The sequence below is a fragment of the Microtus oregoni genome, unplaced genomic scaffold (assembly GCF_018167655.1).
Source record: "Microtus oregoni isolate MIOR12 unplaced genomic scaffold, Mior012 000040F_ref0000088, whole genome shotgun sequence".
NCBI classification, from domain to species: Eukaryota; Metazoa; Chordata; class Mammalia; order Rodentia; family Cricetidae; genus Microtus; species Microtus oregoni.
In genome coordinates this window covers 19,677,045-19,697,267 of record NW_024543207.1, presented here as the reverse complement: position 1 = coordinate 19,697,267, position 20,223 = coordinate 19,677,045, and the positions used below count along the sequence as shown (strand labels likewise).

The window sequence follows — 20,223 nt, the reverse complement described above, 5'->3', positions numbered from 1 at the left end:
AACTCAGCCCACAAGAGTTTGATAAGCAGGTAGACAGGGAAACAGGCACTGGTATTGTTACCCACTATGGCAGGTGCAAAGCTAACTGAAATTCAGCTTGATTCTTCCCAATTTGAGCTCACGGTCTTCAGTCTTGACTGACCCAGGCCCTGAATTTGTAGAACTCAGGGCAAGCCAGCTCTAGAACGATCACCTAGCTTAGTGATTGTCTCAGCCCCCAGAGAAGGCCTAGTGCTTATGTTGGGCTATGTATCACCATTCCTCTTAGTAGCTCTTATATTCAAAATCTCCTGGTGTTTGACCGTTCACTCCACTATCCTAACACCACACACATTGCGCAGTTCATACGTGAAGTTGTCTGTGTTGGGGCATGTGTCAGCTCAATGTATGCTCACTGTGTTTAGAAGGCTTTGTCCACTCAGTTTACAGAGGGAGAAACTGAGACTCAGTGAGATCAACAGTGTGCCCAGTACCAAACAGCTCACGTGTGATTGAGACAAGATTTGACAAAGTTCCCTCCCCTGACATACACACCTCCCTAGCTACCGCTCACCCCAGCAACCTGTCTGAGGTCTCCTTATCCCAGCCCAGCTGCTGTTTCCACTTCTGCCCCCACCTCCTCCTGAGGGTGCTCTTCGTGCCTAGGACAGTCTCTGTCAGAGCTGTACGCGTTCTAGTCCTCCCCAAGGAAGATCACCGTCTGGATGGCATTGCCCCATGCCCCACTCAAGGGCATCTTAGACACACTCTCCCAAGAGCCTGAACCTTGACTAAACCTTCTTGCTGTTCATCATCCTGGAGACAGGGCTCGTGAGGAATAGGTACTTTCTGAGAGCAGTGGGGCCACGCAGAGGGAACAGTGGGAGACATGAAAGGCACTGAGCATTGTGTGCGCTTATAAAAGCCAGTTTGGTGTAATTTTTGTTTACTTCATGTTATATTATTATTATACTACTTATTATAGTAAGTGATGGGTTCGTGATAAGATTTTCTTATATATTGTTGTACCCTGTTCTTATTTTCACTGGTTTACCCCATATCCCACCTTGCTTGGGGCCCCATTTCTCCCCATAGTCCCCATATATATGTTCATACATGTGTATTCTCCATATGAGAGAGAGCAGGCACCATGTTCTCTTTCTTCCCTCACTATCTTGTCTTGCTGCTCATCTCTTTATATCTCTTCCTCCACCTTATTCTTCCATTTCATATTGTAAGTATGTTTCTATGTATGCATGTATATACATATGTCTATATGTGTGTACTTATACATATGTTTAATTCTAGACTACAAATGCAAAAGAATGCAAACCTATTTTGTCTTTCTGATTCTGGCTTATTTCACTTTGCAAAGTGGCCTGCAGGCTAATCCTTTGGTATTTACGTCCCAATAATCACTGTAAGATTGTCCTAGAGTCAACACACAACAATGGGTAAGCTGCTACAGACTGTTGTGTTCACAGACAGCATGGGTGTGAGCACAGGCGGGAGGCATGTAGATCCTTTGGAAGACAAATTCTCAAAGGTGAAGGGACAAATACTAGTTATTATTTAGCTTGTAGAGTGATAACCATTTTAAATAGAGTGTCATGGGGCTGAAGAGATGGCTCAGTGGTTAAGAGCATTGCCTGCTCTTCCAAAAGTCCTGAGTTCAATTCCCAGCAACCACATGGTGGCTCACAACCATCTGTAATGAGGTCTGGTGCCCTCTTCTGGCCTGTAGGCATACACACAGATAGAATACTGTATACATAATGAATAAATAAACATTTTAAAAAAAGAATGAATAAATAAATAAATAGAGCGTCACGGTGCGTGGGAAAGGATATACTGTGTGGCATACATAGCTAGAACTGTGCTTCTTGGTGATAAACACCTGTCTTCTCCTTGAGATACATCTGCTCTTCCATGACTTTCACACAGATATCCTATGTGGTCCCTGTGGCATTTTTATGTGATAGACACATTCGTCATGTCTGTACATGATGCTCTGAGTGGAAAGGAAACTTAAGCTGTACTAGGGCACAGATTTGGCAGGCACTGGAATCATGGGGTGGGTGAGCCCACCAACAGATGCTCGCTCCTATCTGCGAGTATGCCAGACGTCTGCAGGGGCGGTCTTGGAGTAGCCAAAGGGTGTAGTGTATTTCCCTGATGTTTTAATACTAGCAGAATTTGAAATTTGATCGTTGAAAATACCTTTGATGAAAAAAAATGAAACTAAGAAAGCTCCAGACCCCAGGCATTGTTATTTGCATTCCTGAGCACGTAGGCTGAAACTGTAGTAAAATTATCTAGGTCATGTGTGGGGCCATAACATTCTCCACTGAGAGCGGGTCAAGGGTCAGCCAGGACAACGTGCTTTGGCATTTGGTTGTCATTGCTCTCTCCCCAATGCAACCTCCCTTCTGGGATTTCAGCCCAAATCCTCCTCACAGCCATGACACATTTTGCCTGCCATGTGGTTGCCTTGGTCTTGATTAATTGCCTTTAAAATAACTTCAGAGAATGGGTGGAGGTTAAAATGACCACATCCACATCACCCTTGTTACTGACCAGGAATGTTGCAGAAATCTGACAATATTTGCCTGCAGGATCTCCTTGGATACACCCTCCACTCATACTCTACTTAGACCATGGAACCTGCAGGCCTTAATATCTGAGTGTCTGAGCTCTTGGCTTCACTCTGGGTGAAGGGCTCTCTCCAGTCCTTAATTTTGTCTTTATTGGGGTCTAGTATAGTAAAGTAGCAATTATAAGTCATAGGTCTAATGCCAGGCAAACATGGCAAGCATCTAAGTAGATGCATGTGTCCCCAGCCTCTGTCCAAGGATGTATTTTCTTTTGTCCTTTAGGGGCCCCCCACTTCCATTGTGGGCATTTCTGTCCTAGTTCCCTTCCATCAGTCATCACGGGAATCTTGATCACGGCCTGATAATCCAGTCACTATTCATTGAACAGTTGCCAATTTCTATTTTCTCTCATGTCTTTCTTCTTTCCGTGGATCCCGTTCACTCAACACCTGTTCCTGGGGAGTCAACCTAAGGACGGCCTGTCAAAGAGCAGCAGCCAATAACAACTGGTCCTCCAATAACGTGTTTACACTCATGGAATATCCATGGGGATATTCCAGGTGCCCCAAGCTTTCCTTCAAGGCATTTTGAAATGCTTCCTGGGAGAGCTGAGAACGGTGGTGTGAGCCCTTCTGCAGGCAAAACTCGTGGAACGTGAAAGATGCAGAGCATCATGGGGAGGTGCCCGCTTGAGTCCCTGGTCATTATAGGTCAGGGCTGCAGTGGCCACTTCTCTCCTGAAGATCATGTTGCTTGGCAGGGAGGGATATGTGGGCATCTTTAAGATCCTCGTTCACAGCTACTGTTGTTTGAAGTTTGGCCATATAGGAGGCCAGGGCAGAAGCCCCAAACTGTTCTGGTTTCCGCTCTGTCAGAATGGGTACATATTTAAATAGTTCCCACTTAGACTCCTAACCTTGCTCACTGTTTGCAGAGAGATGCCTTCCAGAGCAATATAGGGATTTGCGTCAGAGAGTCAAGTCCTGCCTGTCTGGCACAGCCTCCAATTTTGAGGAACCAGCAGTGTAATGAGCACCCTGGCACTCCTAACCTTGCTCACTGTTTGCAGAGAGATGCCTTCCAGAGCAATATAGGGATTTGCGTCAGAGAGTCAAGTCCTGCCTGTCTGGCACAGCCTCCAATTTTGAGGAACCAGCAGTGTAATGAGCACCCTGGCACGATGTTACCTACCTAACAAATACCTGCAGCTGCTCAGTAGTTCTAAAATCAGTCTGAGTATTCACAACCCGGGAAAAGCTTATTTGAAAACCTCAAACACCTGCATCTTTTTTATTTATTTATTTGTTTTTTAGTCAAGAACTTCTACCTGGAAATCTGATTTCCATTGTTTCTTTTTCTCATTTAAATTTTTAATCTTTTGAGAATTTCATACATGAATACATAATTTCTCCCTCTTCTTTTCCTTCTCTAACTCCTCCCCTAAGCACCCCACTCCCTGTCAAATTCGTGAGTTCTTCTATTACTGTTGTTACATATATACACACATGCATATATACATATGCATCTATAAATACCACCGGCTGAGTCCACTTCATGCTAACTGGAAGTTAGACCCATGAAATCTCAACAATATGATGGTCTAAACAAGACTAGCATAATGGCAACACCAGTTGACATTCCAACATGGATGGGGGCACCCCAGATCAAGACTTACAGATAATTAATGGCTCCTGAAAGAGAAAGATCCAGTATACCAGATCTGGTATTAAATTTCAAGTTGTCAGCCCTAAACACATACACTTAAGACTTCTGTATTTCTAACAAATATCTCTGAAAATTTTCGCAGTCCTGGTAATATGTGTGAGACCTCTGGGATCTGGCACATTGCCCTTTGAAGCTGTGTGATAACTCATTCATTCTTCTGAAAGGATCCATGAACACACAAATACTCTCCATGGTTTGGCTGATACCAAAGGAGCTGAAGAGGGGTGATTTTCACACACTACACTCGCCCTTACAGACTCTGATTTGAAATAACCATTTTCTGTCTTCCGTAGCTTTGGTATGGTCCATGACGGAGAAGGGAATATGTGTAAGAAGTCCGAGGGCAACATAATGTCCCCAACACTGGCCGGGCGCAACGGTGTCTTCTCCTGGTCCTCCTGCAGCCGACAGTACCTGCACAAGTTTTTAAGGTATGGATCCCTCAAGCTGGTTTTGTGATCACTCTGAACTTGGGAGGGAGGGTTGGCTTTTTCTTTTTTCATATCAATATTCTTGATTACATTACACTTTTATTTATGGCTTTTATTTTAAATTTTTATTTGACAATTTTATACATACATATAAAATGTTTTTTATCATGTACACCGCCATTAGCTCCTCTCATCCCCTCCTACTTACAGTAAACCATTCCTTCTTCTGAACAAGTCCCCCTAGTATCTGTCTGTCTGTCTCTGTCACTCTCTCTTCTCTTTAGTGTATATGTGTGTGTGTGCATGTGTGCATGCATGAGTGTGTGTACATGCGTGTGTGTATGTATATGTGTGTGTTTGTGTATGTGTGTGAATATATGTGTGTGTGTTTGTGTAAGTGCAGGGTGGGGACCACACATGGGTGTGAGGGTCCAAGGTTGATATCAAGTATCATTCTTCAATCACTTCCCACCTTTACTTTCTTGAGACAAAGTTTCTTCCTGACATTCAGGTTTGACAGTTGGAACACCAGTGAGCTTCAGGGACCTGCCACCCTTCTGGTCCCCTGACCCCCACCCCCACAAGGTTGGGGTTATAGATGCCTGCCGCTTACCTCTACTGTTTACTTCTATTGTGGGAAAGATGTGGGGATCCGAATTCAGATCCTTGTCTCCTGTGTCCAGCACTTTACAACTAAGCAATACCCCCAGCCCTACACATCCTTCTGTTTCTGCTTTATTTTCTTGTTGCTGTAATTTTGTGTCCCATTGAGTTTCACTGGGGAGGGTTTTATTTGCAAAGGTGGGGTTCACTTATTGGAACATGGATGAGTTAATAGTGGCTACACCTCTGGAGAAAGTTTATTCCCCCTTCCAACAGTGATCTTTAAGTGTCCATGGGTTCTCAGAGACACCTGAGACTCCATGCTGGGATATCAGTCTTGTCTTGCACAAAGAACCATAGTTTCTATGAGTTTATAAATCCAAAGACCATACCATCCCCAAATGACACCAGCGTTTCCCGACAGCCCACCTTCCTCCCACTCCCTTCATCCCCTAGCTCTTAAATTCTTTCTGCACCCTCTTCCACAGTGTTCCTTAGGACTCAGAGAGGATGATGTTCATGTCCCATTTAGAGCTGAGCACCCAAAGCTGCTTATTCTCAAACCTTGACTCTTTCTAGCTGGGGCCACATTAAACAACGTGATAACAGCTTTGACCTCTTATCTGGACTCCTCCCATTCACCGAGAGCTCCCTGGGATCCCCTCCCACACTGGGGGCCAGGCAGACTGTCTTTAGCTCTTTCTTGCAATTATTCATCTCTTCCCAGTGTCAGTGAAACTTCATGTAAGAAGGAAGAGTTTGTTCTTTAACATGGTTCTGTTCTGACTTGTGTTAACAGGGGAGATGGGAGTTTCTTTACTCAAAAGTGTTTCCAGGATTTACTTGGTTCTTGCCCCAAATTTTACAAAACTCTCTTTCTTCTCAATGTCTGTGAGACAAATATATCAATGTTTTTATAATTTTAAATTATAGTCTGACAACTTAGAAGTTTAGAGGATGAAATTTTGGGTATGTAGTAAGAATTTGTATCATGAAAGAGTCAAAAAACTGAGAAGACCCATGGCAAGGAAACCATTGTCCGATCACAGAAAAATCATCTGAGGATATTAGAAGTGCAATGTAATCTTCAAATCAGAATGTGATTCTCAGAATTACTATTAAGATTATAGATTATATAGAATTAAAATCCAGTTTTGCTCAACAGTACTGAAAGAGTAAAATCAGATTCTGAAATATGCTCGTTTGGTTTTAGGGTAAGCAATAAAATATTTTTCAGTTGTTTTTGTAATGAAACTCTCTTCAGGGACTTTACTAATTAGTAGATTTTGTAACTACAAATACACATGCAATATTCTGCACTGTCATTTTTTTAATATCAAGCTTTGCAAGAGAGCATCGCATTGTTAAATCACTGTGGGGAGTCATTGAAATTGAAAACATAGTTTTCAATTGGACAGCCTCACATATGTGAAACCTAGAGTTCTTAGTCCTAAGGAACCCAGGACTGCCTGTCTGACTGATGCTGTGGTTGCTAGCTTCCTGATTTCCACATATTCAAAATAGTGTTCTATCCTCCACCAATTAGGTAGCCTTTGGGATATGTTCCCAGCCATGAGTAAGCTGCCGCCGCCGTCCTGGGTCAGCATCTGGGAAATGGATGGCCTGGGGTGGCCAGCTCAGCTTTTCTCCGCTCTAGGTGGAGTTGAGAAGAACAGATACTTCTTTGGAGAAATTCACCCGGTGAAGTCATGTGTCATTTACCATTAATACACACTGTCTGAATCAGTGAAGTCCATGACCGAGGGAAACGACAGCCTGTCATTCAGTTCCCCGTGTCTGTTTGCTGGAGCCAGTGACCTGGGGAGACTCTAGACCGTCACGTTACATTTTACAACAGACTCATCTTTACTTTATTTTTTTCTTCATTTGGAATCTTGCCCTATGGGTCAACACCCCTGCCTACCCTTCACCTATGTGAGTCTAGGGGTTTAGTGAATAATGCGTTGGAAAGGGACCTCCTGGAAGAAGGGAGGGAGTGAGGGGGAGTGGCCTCTCCTGCCATCCTCAGTACTATACAGCTCTGTGGGTGAGGAAAAGGGATTCCCATGAGAGGCCATTGGGATGGTTTCCTTCTCGACTGTATCCAGATACTGTCAGGTGCTCACCTTGAGGAATCCTAGCCAGGGCTGACCTTTGTGCTGAAGATAGGAGAGAGAACAGGGACCACCGTGGAGGGAAAGGGAAGGGGTCGGAGTGAGCAAGCAGAGCTGCACTAAGTGATCTAAACTCACTTCTCAAAGGCATCTGTGGTAACAGAGAATGTTTTCTGAGAGACCCTGTTTTCTCCCTTGAAAAATGAGGGACTGTGGCTAAGCTGAAAAAAATATCAGGCACTTTGTATTATGCAACACAGTCGTGAGAGTGGTGAAGGGTTTTGAAGCCCCCCCACATGCTGTCTCTGGCCTCGGCCGTTGTTTCCACACTATTACTACTGTTGTGGTACCACACACAGACAGACAGTAAGAACACAACTCAGTGGCTCTCTATGGTGGTCGTGTCCTGTAAATTCTTCCAGGTCACGCTACAGAGCCTTGGTCTAGACCCCTCAGTCTTCTCTAATAGCTCTCAGCAATGGCCAGTCTCCAGGCAGAGTCCCGAGGGCTGTTCTTCCTTGTTGTTTTAACTCGCTATGAAAAGAATCATAAGATAAATATATGAGATTCATCCTATTTACTACCTGTAGAGATTGAATTCATTCATTTGTTTTTATTGTATGAACATAAAGCAGCTAACAGTAATGAAACATTGGACAGTTTTATGTAAAGGTCAAATTATTTTGCAATGAAGTTCGTGAGATGTTTTAAAAGTTAGCTGGCCATTCAGGCTGACATAATGCTAGAGCCTCTCTTCTGTTTTATTTACCAATATACCTGGCCTTTTGTGAAAACGAGAGGAATTTAACCACCAGGAGTTCATAGCAAATCTTGAAATGAGACTATGTGAGCCCTCTAACATAATGAGAATGTGTGTGTGTGTGTGTGTGTGTGTGTGTGTGTGTGTGTGTGTAATTCTGTATGTGAATATCTAGTTACTCAAGCTTCATTTATTAAAAAGGTTATTCTCTCGTCTCTTGTCTTTGTTCCTTTGTTGTGAATGAGTTGAGTACATCTATGTGGGACTCTCTCTGTGCTGGTCTATTTTGTTCCATTGACTGAGTTCTCTGTTATTTTGCCACTATAACTTTTTTCTGATTATTGTGAGTGCCTAGGAAGTCTTAAGATTAGAAGGTATTGCCTTTCATCTTTGTTCTTATCATTAAATTTTCTGTAGATTATTGTAGATCTCTTTTTTCTCCATATAAATTTGAGAGCCAACTTCCATATCCATAAAATGACTTGTTTGTATTTTGATTGTAATTAATTGATCAAGGCAAGAAGAACTGGCAGATACCATCTCTACTTTATTGATCCCCCTACCTCTCTGAGGACCTCAAGTGTCTCCTCATTCATTCGCTTCTCCAATGTCTTTCATCAGGGGTTAGTGCCTATTGGATTAAAGATATCATACATACTTGTCTAGATTTATATTCCTGCTTCATTTTTAGAGCATCAATGTAAATGACACCATGCTTGTCATTTCTAATGAGCTCTACTTCTCTTTGTTGGTTTATATACAGCAATCCATCTTGTGGACTAGCTGTTCATGGTGCAGCTTTCCTAAAAGCACTTATTAGTTTCAGGAAGTTTTCTAGTGGTTCTGCATATTCTGTGCAGACAATCATGTCAGCTGCACAGACGACAGATAGTCTCATTCCCTCACTCCGTATCTACAGACATCCCCTTATCTTGCTCCCACTGTCAGCTGAGTTAGGACCTCTGGTACAGTGCTGTAAATGATCAATGAGAAGGCAATGTACTCTGTGTCTGGCCTAATAGTAAAGTTTCATCTTCTCACATCATGACTCTGGCTTTTGAAGATGTTCTTTATCAAGCTGAGAGGTTCTTCTCTTTCTCCTAGTTTTCTAGGAATGGGTGTTGGGCTCTACTACATGTTTTTTTGCAACTCTTGATATCATATGATATTGACAAAGTGGGTTATGGAATCTGACTTTTAATGCTTTTAAACTTTTAATTATTATTGTATGTGCAGGGGTGTCCTGCCTACATGTATGTATATGTACCATAGGGACACCTGTAGCCGGAGAAGCTTTTCTGTGTCCCACCTGTTCCCATGACCAATTATAAAATAATCAATCAGAAGCTTGATATTAATTATAATTGTTTAGCTGATTGCCCAGCTTATTACTGGCTAGCTCCTAATTTTTAATAGTTTATATTTTCCCATGAGGCTGGCAGCTTGTTACCTCACCTCTTGTTTCTCCAGCAGCTGCTGGCTTTTCTTTCCACCCTGCCTTCTTTCTCCTTGTCTTTAGTTAGGCTTTCCCACCTAGTTGTATTTTGCCCTGCTATAGGCCAAAGAAGTTTTATTCATCAACCAATAAAAGCAACACATATTCTCAGCATACAGTGGAACAACACACAACAAATGCCCAGTTCCCACAAAGACCAAAAAAGAATGCTAGATCTTTTGGAACTGGAGCTCCAGACAGTTGTGAACCACCATGTGGATGATGGGAAGTAAACACAGATCCTGTGGAAAAGCAGACAGTACTCTTAAAACTGAATTATTTCCCCAGCATGCCCCTCCCAACTGACTTTTGAATTTTGAATTACGATTGAGCCCACATGGTTGTGGTATATGTTATATTTTTGAACCTATGATTCAACTTACTTGGCTGTAGACTATAATTTATTTTATGCATTTTTGAACTCTTTACTAATGTTTTTAAAAGACTTTTGCAGCTCTCTTCATAACAGATTTTAGTCTGTAATTTCCTCTAATATCTTCCTCTAGACTTGGTTTTGGGTAGTGCTGACCTCATAGACTGAAGAGACTGCAGAGAGCCCCCAGTTTACCCCACAATGTTTGGTGGAATCCACCGTGAACGCTTTGGGACTATACACCACCTTGTTGCAGACTGATGAGCTCAAAGGTGTGCGGTCTGGAAGTAACACCATGAGAGGACAAACAAAGTTCTCCTAGTCTGGGATTCAGTCGTTGTAAAGATAGCACTTGGGTCTAGGAAGATGTTTAGAGAGATGTGGGCTCGTGGAACATATAGGCATGACTTATTTGCTACTTGCAAGCATAAAACTATTAAATACTCACCATAAATGCACAAATTTTGTTAATTATATTTTGTTGCTATGATAAATCACCTGAGAGAAATACTTCAAAGAATGCAACAGTGTTCTGGTCTCATAGTTACAGAACTTTCAGCCTTTGAACATGAGGAAATGTTTATTGTATAGTGTGTATTGTATAGTAAAGAGATTGCTCACTTCACAATGGCCAGAGAGTAGACAGAGAAAGAGGAGAGATGGAGTGGAAGGTTTTATTTCTTTTCTTCAACTACACTTGACTTCACAATATCTCATTCAGCAGGGATGCTCACATTAATCCATGGATTACCATGGATGAAGCCAGTGGCCTCAGGAGCCAGTCGCTTCCCCATAGGACCATGAGTTGGGGATCACACTTCAACACATGAGCCTTTTGAGGGGATACTTCAAATTCAAACGCATAGAGATGCTGTGTTTGTTGGCAAAGGAATCATTGGTCAGACTCTAGCTACCTACCAGCGAGGTTAAGCCATATTTAGTCCATTCTGAAGACAGGAAGACAAGGAGGAAGTGAGTTGTTGTATTTGAAGTAGTTTGATTATGGTTTGATTTTTTACGGCAATTTCTGTAGTCCAGCTGTTTCTAGCACAAAGGGTGTGTAGTAAGCACTTGCGTTAGAAACCTCTCACTTTCAACATCTGGTCACAATTTTTCAGTTTCATTTTCCTTGATTTTGAGATATCTATTGAAGAGCAATTTGTTTTAGATAGGTCAAATATTTTATGAGTAATTTCAGGAAAAAAAAAACATGACTTCTGGCTTTAAATCTTTAAATAAAAAAATTTGGTCTTGAACTTTGTGGCAAAGAAAATAAGCATCTCTCTAAACAAAAGGTGTCATCAGATCACATGAGGAAGGATTAGTCCCTTGATAACACCTCCTGTTTGCTTCAGCACTGCCCAAGCCATATGCCTTGCTGATCAGCCGAAGCCCGTGAAAGAGTACAAATACCCAGAGAAGCTGCCGGGACAACTGTACGATGCAAACACACAGTGCAAGTGGCAATTCGGAGAGAAAGCCAAGCTCTGCATGCTGGACTTCAGAAAGGCAAGTGCTTACTGTCACATGCTTCCTCCACTATGATTCATAAAACCATTTTATTTAGTGTAACTGACAGTGATGGATTTCGCATTTATTGGGCACCTACCAAATGTCAAATCCTATATGCCGGGACCGGCCCAATGTAACAGGAAACACATGCTTTCCTGGCAGAGCAGATCATGGTTGATACTGCTGCGAGTATCAGCTTTCGTTTCAGAGTTGACTTGGCTTATTAGGTCAGATCTTTCTTCCTGATTTATCATGTGGGAGCACAGTAATAATTTTTAGTTGGTTTAAGTTGGCAAATTAATACTCCGCAATTTTTTTCAGATAGTATTAAGGAAACAATGTTCCCCACCCCCGTCCCAACATGAGCACAGTCTACTGAAAGGTAACAGCAGTACATCATGAGGCTCCTGACTATTGAGTTTCCCAAGTATAATTTTTATAGAGCAGTTCCTCACACAGGGTGATGCCTCTCTAGCCCTAGGGATGTCTCCCTGGTGATCTCCCGCATAAATCCTTCACGGAGCACAGATATGCATTCTGGCTAGACAGGGAGCGTCCAGATTTAGGAATTTGCTCTACTTAAAACCACAAGGAGAGCTACTCATAAATCACATGAAAGTAACTAGTTTTGAAGTTTCTTTTATTCTAGTTTATAATGAAATCAAGAATAAAATACACAGAAATATATGCAGTCTTCCAGAAAGCCCTCAAGACTTCAGAAGTGTTAGTAATGCCCCTGCCTCTCCTCTATCAAGCGTAATCATCTAAACGCAGCTGGGGTTCTGCTAAAGGCCAGTTTCCCTTTTGTGGGAAATACCAAGAATTTTTTCCCTACATCACTCTTGTATTTGTTAGGAGGAAAGACATATAAAACTAAAGCTTTTGTTAAAGATCAGACTTTCCAGACTGTACTTCCAGTCTCTGTGTTATGAGTGTCATGACTGTACACCACACTGTCAATGATATCCCAACACCATCTATAAGTTACAAGCAATATCAAGCTAATTGTAGGCTGCCTTTTTATTACTGATGAAATAGTGACATGCAGCAAAATGAAACAACTGAGCCTTGTCATGATCAGCAAACAAGGTGTTTGTTTAAACAAGCCACAGACCCTAGGGCATGAGTCCAGACCATACTTACAACAAATACCTTGCTTTTATCCGATGATATTGTCTATGCCTTTGGTCCTCCATGTTTCCATCTGTTTCAGCAATTCAGTAGAGAGGGGTTTAAAACCTCCGACAATGGACCTTCGCATTTCTGTTTCTCCTCTTAGTTTTACTTCTGCAAGCTGCTGCTTTGTGTAGCCAGGAACGCCGGAAGTAGGTACATACATATATGGTGAGAATTTTGTGCCTCCAAGACTCCTGCATGGATGGATCAGTGACTGGGTAGACAGGTGCAGGCCTGCACACAGGTGAACAGACATGTGGACATGCCAACAGTGTCTTGATCATGGTTAGTTCAAAACCTGAGGAGTAGGTACAGTATCAAGTACCTGTGGTCTCTGATACTCAGGAACCTAAGGCCGGAGGTTCATTTGACCCTGTGAAGTTCGGAGACAGTCTGAATAACAGCACAAGAGTCTGATTTCAAACATAAAGGAATTAATAAAGAAAGAATAGAAATTAATTTTCATATGTGAGGAAGTTAGTGGAAATTGGGATGGAGAAGAATACACGATAAAATGTCATTTGATTTTTTAAAAAATTACATTTCTATGGGTTTTCTTAATGCCAAGATTAATCCTATCTTACCCTTTGGTTTACAAAGTATGATTTTCAAATTTCAGGATTGCAAAAGTGGAGGCCAGGGTTCAGATTTTCCAGCTCCCTCTTGACTTTTCCTCCCTGTGGCTGAGGGACGTCCCTTCCCATTTGCTGACAGACATGCAATCATCTGCGACACTAATGGCTTCTCCCCCTCTAGGATATCTGTAAGGCCTTGTGGTGCCATCGGATTGGAAGGAAATGTGAAACGAAGTTCATGCCAGCAGCAGAGGGCACCCAGTGTGGGCAGGACATGGTAAGGGGTGGACTCCAGCAGCAGAGGGCACCCAATGTGGGTAGGACATGGTGAGGTGTGAACTCCAGCAGCAGAGGGCACCCATGGGCACCCAGTGTGGACATGGTGAAGTGTGGACTTTCTTTGGAAAGATGTGTGTCCTTTCTATTGTCACACCACTGAGTTGTTCATACCTCAGACACTCTGGGCTCTCCATGGCAAATACTGACCTCTCTGGGTGATACAGCTGCTCAATGTAACTTGTACGTTCTTGCTACATTTTATTTAGCTTCAAAGCAGTTTCATTTTCCGTAGTAGTTTAGGTTATTTTCCCTTACATTCTAAATGCCGCCTTTCTCCCACTTCACGTTGGAAAGAATTAGAGCTGGTTTGGCGGAAGTAGTTTCTCAGGGGTTATGTTGCAGAAGCACAGGCTGAGTGGGCAGTGTTGTGCCCAAGATCACATGGTGCCTTGTCCTGGTGGCATTGCTGTTCGCGTAATCAAAGACCCTGACCGTAAGGAACTTAGCTCGTATTTCCAGGTTAGAGTCCGTCATAGCACGAGAGTCGAGGCAACAGCAGCTGAAACAGCTCATTGCATCAGGCCCACAGTCAGGAGCAGAGAGGTGACTGCATGCATTTCTACTCCTTAGCTCAATTTCTCAGCTCTTACAAAATATAGGGCCCAACTGAGGGACTGGGCTTGCTCACTTCTAGGCTACACCTTCACTCTCAAATTGATAGCCTCTTCTCCCTAATTAGTAGTGTGTGTGTGTGTGTGTGTGTGTGTGTGTGACATAAATATATATAATAAAAATGTATGCTCAAATATATATACACAACCTGCTGAGCCCATTCTTACTGTGTGTGTGCATATTGTTTCGAGGCTAAGCACTCTGTACTGAACAACCAGTTAGGGCTCTCATTCCTGGGAGTGCCAACTCTACCTCTGCCAGTAGTTACCAGTTGCTTGTGCTTCCTTGTCTAGTAATTGGGCCCCATGAGAGTGTCCCCTTTCCACGTTTTCATGTGTATTGACTTTGTTCCTGTTCAGATGTTGGTTATGCAGCCATTCCCACGAGAGACTGATTCGGGGCAGGCTCCCTGGCATTCTGACTCTTACAGGTTTCTGTTGTCTCTTTTGAGACGTTCCCTGAGCCATAACTGCACGAGCTGTGCCACAGGTGTACCCACTGAGGCTGAGCCCCGTAACTGATTGTTCTCTGCACTGTGCCCAGCTGAGGTTCTCTGTGGTGGTGTCCTCGGATGAAGGGAGATAGATATACCTACACGTAGACTTAAAGATAGGATTTAGAAGGTAGTTAAGAACCATGCTCGGAGGCCCAGCGGCGGCGGCGCCAGACGCACGGAGGCGCAGCGGCGGCGGCGCCAGACGCACGGAGGCGCAGCGGCGGCGGCGCCAGACGCACGGAGGCGCAGCGGCGGCGGCGCCAGACGCACGGAGGCGCAGCGGCGGCGGCGCCAGACGCACGGAGGCGCAGCGGCGGCGGCGCCAGACGCACGGAGGCGCAGCGGCGGCGGCGCCAGACGCACGGAGGCGCAGCGGCGGCGGCGCCAGACGCACGGAGGCGCAGCGGCGGCGGCGCCAGACGCACGGAGGCGCAGCGGCGGCGGCGCCAGACGCACGGAGGCGCAGCGGCGGCGGCGCCAGACGCACGGAGGCGCAGCGGCGGCGGCGCCAGACGCACGGAGGCGCAGCGGCGGCGGCGCCAGACGCACGGAGGCGCAGCGGCGGCGGCGCCAGACGCGGCGCAGCGGCGGCGGCAGCACGGTGGCAGCGCCAGACGCGGCTGAGCGGTGGCCAGACCCAAGCAGCTGGGACAGGCTGCAATAAGGAGAGCAGATCGCCCTACTACAATTGAATCAAAGAGGTAGGCCTTTGGTTGGCCAGGTCACTGGCACAAGGGGAGCCTGGTCCTGTCCTGAAGATCCTTCGGAGGGGTGAGAGGGTTCTTGGCCTGCAGCAGGAAACACAAAAGAGAGTGAGGGCATTTTGTAAGCGGAGCCCTTGGCCAGCAGGGAAACCTGATCCGGTTTCTAAAGGATCCATTGGATAGGATCAATAGGAGGAGATGGGCAGGCGCCAAGGCAAGAACTCACCCAATAATCCGAAAAACAACATGAAAACATCTGAACCCAATGATCTTACAACAGAAGTATTTGAACAACCTAACACAGAAGAAGTGGAAAAAATCGACTTTATGAAGATAATAGAGTCCCTTAAACAACATGTAAAAAATGCCCTTATAGAAATGGATGAGAAGTACAACAAAAAGTTTGAAGAAATGAGTAAATACGTACATGATACCCTGGGAAACCAAGAAAAAACCATCAAACAGGTAATGGAAACAGTTCAAGAATTGAAAACTGAAATGAAGGCAAAGAAGAAAATACAAACTGAGGACCAGCTGGATATGGAAAATCTAGGCCAACGAGCTGAGTCTACAGAAACAAGCATAATCAATAGAATCCAAGAGCTAGAAGAAAGACTCTCAGATGCTGAGGACACCATAGAGAAAATAAACGAACAGATCAAAGAAAACAGCAAAGCCAACAAATTCTCAACACAAAACATTCAGGAACTATGGGACACAATAAAAAAACCAAACCTAAGAATAATAGGAATAGAAGAAGGAGAAGAGTCACAGCTCAAAGGCTCAGAAAATATTTTCAACAAAATTATGGAAGAAAACTTTCCCAACTTAAAGAAAGATATTCATTTAAATATTCAAGAAGCATACAGAACACCAAACAGACTGGATCAAAGAAAAACATCTCCTCGCCATATAATAATCAAAACACAAAATATACAGGTTAAAGAAAGAATATTAAGAGCTGCAAAAGAAAAAGGGCAAGTAACTTATAAAGGTAAACCGATCAGACTTACACCTGACTTCTCGATGGAAACTATGAAAGCCAGAAGGTCCTGGATAGAGGTTCTGCAGAAGCTAAGAGACCATGGATGCAAACCCAAACTACTATACCCAGCCAAGCTATCGTTCACTATCAACGGAGAAAACAAGACATTCCAGGATAAGAACAAATTTAAACAATACGTAGCCACAAATCCAGCCCTACAGAAAGTAATAGAAGGAAAATCGCAACCCAAGGAATCCACCACTGCCAACACTGCCTACAATAACCCAGGCATCTAATGGCCCTTCACGAGCACATCTCAAAGAAAGGAGACACACAATCTCTACTACCAAAAGCAATAAGAATAACCGGAGTAAACAACCACTGGTCATTAATATCACTTAATATTAATGGGCTCAATTCACCTATAAAAAGGCACAGGCTAAAAGATTGGATACGAAAACAGGATCCAACATTCTGCTGTTTGCAAGAAACACATCTCAACCACAAAGACAGGCACCTACTCAGAGTAAAGGGTTGGGAAAAGGTGTTTCAAGCAAATGGTCCTAAGAAAAAAGCAGGTGTGGCCATACTAATTTCTAACAAAACTGACTTCAAACTAAAATCAATCAGAAGAGACCGAGACGGTCACTTTATACTCATAACAGGAACAATTCATCAGGAGGACGTCTCAATCCTGAATATATACGCCCCCAATATAAAAGCACCTACTTATGTAAAAGAAATATTACTAGAACTCAAGGCAGACATCAAACCACACACACTAGTAGTAGGAGACTTCAACACACCTCTCTCTCCAAGGGACAGGTCAATCAGACAGAAACCTAATAGAGAATTAAGAGAATTATTGGAGGTAATGAAGCAAATGGACTTAACAGACATCTATAGAACATTCCACCCAAATAGGAAAGAATATACCTTCTTCTCTGCAGCTCATGGAACCTTCTCAAAAATTGACCACATACTCGGAAACAAAGGAAACCTCCACAGATACAAAAAAATCTCAGTGTCCACCTGTGTCTTATCAGATCATCACGGATTAAAGTTAGAAGGCAACAACCACGCTGCCCCCAAAAAACCGACAAACTCATGGAAACTGAACAGTCAACTACTGAACCACGCCTGGGTCAAGGAAGAAATCAAGAAAGAAATTAAAGTCTTCCTTGAATTTAACGAAAATAAAGGGACAACATACTCAAACCTATGGGACACAATGAAAGCAGTGTTAAGAGGAAAGTTCATAGCACTAAGTGCCCACTTAAAGAAAACGGAGAATGCATACATTGGGGACTTAAAAACACACCTGAAAGCTCTAGAAAAAAAAGAAGCAGACGCGCCCAGGAGAAGTAGAAGACTGGAAATAATAAAACTGAGGGCTGAAATCAACAAAATAGAAACACAGAAAACAGTCCAAAGAATCAATGAAACAAAAAGCTGGTTCTTGGAGAAAATCAACAAGATCGACAAACCCCTATCCAAACTAATTAAACGACAGAGAGAGAACACGCAAATAAATAAGATCAGAAATGAAAAGGGGGACATAACCACAGACACAGAGGAAATTCAGAGAATCATTAGATCTTACTACAAAAGCCTGTATGCCACAAAACTGGAAAATACAAAAGAAATGGACATTTTTTTAAATAAGTATCATATACCAAAGCTAAACCAAGACCAGGTGAATGATCTAAATAGACCGGTTTCTCGCGAAGAATTAGAAATGGTTATCAAAAATCTCCCTTCGAAAAAAAGCCCAGGACCAGATGGTTTCAATGCAGAATTCTACCAGAACTTCCAAGAAGAATTAATACCTATACTCCTTAAGGTATTTCACAATATAGAAACAGAAGAGTCATTGCCAAATTCCTTTTATGAAGCTACAGTTACCCTGATACCAAAACCACAAAAAGACCCAACCAAGAAAGAGAATTACAGACCGATCTCACTCATGAACATCGACGCAAAAATCTTCAATAAAATAATGGCAAACCGAATCCAAGAACACATAAGAAAAATTATCCATTATGATCAAGTAGGCTTCATCCCAGAGATGCAGGGCTGGTTCAACATACGCAAATCTATCAATGTAATCCACCATATAAATAAACTGAAAGAAAAAAACCATATGATCATTTCACTAGATGCGGAAAAAGCATTCGACAAAATTCAACACCCCTTTATGATAAAGGTCTTGGAGAGAATAGGGATACAAGGGTCCTACCTAAATATAATAAAAGCTATTTACAGCAAGCCAACAGCTAACATTAAATTGAACGGAGAAAAACTCAAAGCCATCCCACTAAAATCAGGAACACGACAAGGATGTCCACTCTCGCCATACCTCTTCAATATAGTGCTTGAAATTCTAGCAATAGCAATAAGACAACATAAGGAAATCAAGGGGATTCGTATTGGAAAGGAAGAAGTTAAGCTTTCGTTATTTGCAGATGATATGATAGTGTACATAAGCGACCCCAAAAATTCTACCAAAGAACTCCTACAGCTGATAAACAGCTTTAGTAACGTGGCAGGATACAAGATCAACTCCAAAAAATCAGTTGCCTTCCTATACACCAAGGATAAGGAAGCAGAGAGGGAAATCAGAGAAGCATCACCTTTCACGATAGCCACAAATAGCATAAAATACCTTGGGGTAACCCTGACCAAGGAAGTGAAAGATCTACTTGACAAGAACTATAAGTCTTTGAAGAAAGAAATTGAAGAAGACACCAGAAAATGGAAAGACCTCCCTTGCTCTTGGATTGGGAGGACCAACATAGTAAAAATGGCAATTCTACCAAAAGCAATCTATAGATTCAATGCAATCCCCATCAAAATCCCATCAAAATTCTTCACAGATCTGGAGAAGACAATAATCAACTTTATATGGAAAAACAAAAAACCCAGGATAGCCAAAACAATCTTATACAATAAAGGATTGTCTGGAGGCATTACCATCCCTGACTTCAAACTCTATTACAGAGCTACAGTATTGAAAACAGCTTGGTATTGGCATAAAAACAGAGAAGTCGACCAATGGAATCGAATAGAAGACCCTGACATTAACCCACAAACCTATGAACACCTGATCTTCGATAAAGGAGCTAAAAGTATACAATGGAAAAAAGAGAGCATCTTCAACAAATGGTGCTGGCAAAACTGGATGTCAATCTGTAGAAGAATGAAAATAGATCCATATCTATCACCATGCGCAAAACTCAAATCCAAATGGATTAAAGACCTCAATATCAGTCCGAACACACTGAACCTGATAGAAGAGAAAGTGGGAAGTACTCTACAGCACATGGGCACAGGAGACCACTTCCTATGTATAACCCCAGCAGCACAGACACTAAGGGCATCATTGAATAAATGGGACTTCCTGAGGCTGAGAAGCTTCTGTAAAGCAAAGGACACTGTCACTAAGACAAAAAGACAACCCACTGACTGGGAGAAGATCTTCACCAACCCTGCAACTGACAAAGGTTTGATCTCCAAAATATATAAAGAACTCAAGAAACTAGACCGTAAAAGGCTAACCAACCCAATTATAAAATGGGGCACTGATCTGAACAGAGAATTCTCAACAGAAGAACTTCAAATGGCCAAAAGACACTTAAGGTCATGCTCAACTTCCTTAGCGATCAGGGAAATGCAAATCAAGACAACTTTAAGATACCACCTTACACCTGTCAGAATGGCTAAAATCAAAAACACCAATGATAGCCTTTG

General features: G+C 42.8%; 1 protein-coding gene across 1 annotated transcript in view; it reads left to right on the top strand.

The window, feature by feature from the left end:
• The window catches only part of Adamts16 (ADAM metallopeptidase with thrombospondin type 1 motif 16), a 100,527-nt gene that overhangs the window by 39,973 nt on the left and 40,331 nt on the right, over positions 1-20,223 (top strand). Inside the window, exons 9-11 of the mRNA XM_041632225.1 lie at positions 4,592-4,729; positions 11,430-11,583; positions 13,519-13,614. Of these exons, the coding sequence (XP_041488159.1) occupies positions 4,592-4,729; positions 11,430-11,583; positions 13,519-13,614 (388 nt within the window). The remainder of the gene's footprint in view (positions 1-4,591; positions 4,730-11,429; positions 11,584-13,518; positions 13,615-20,223) is intronic.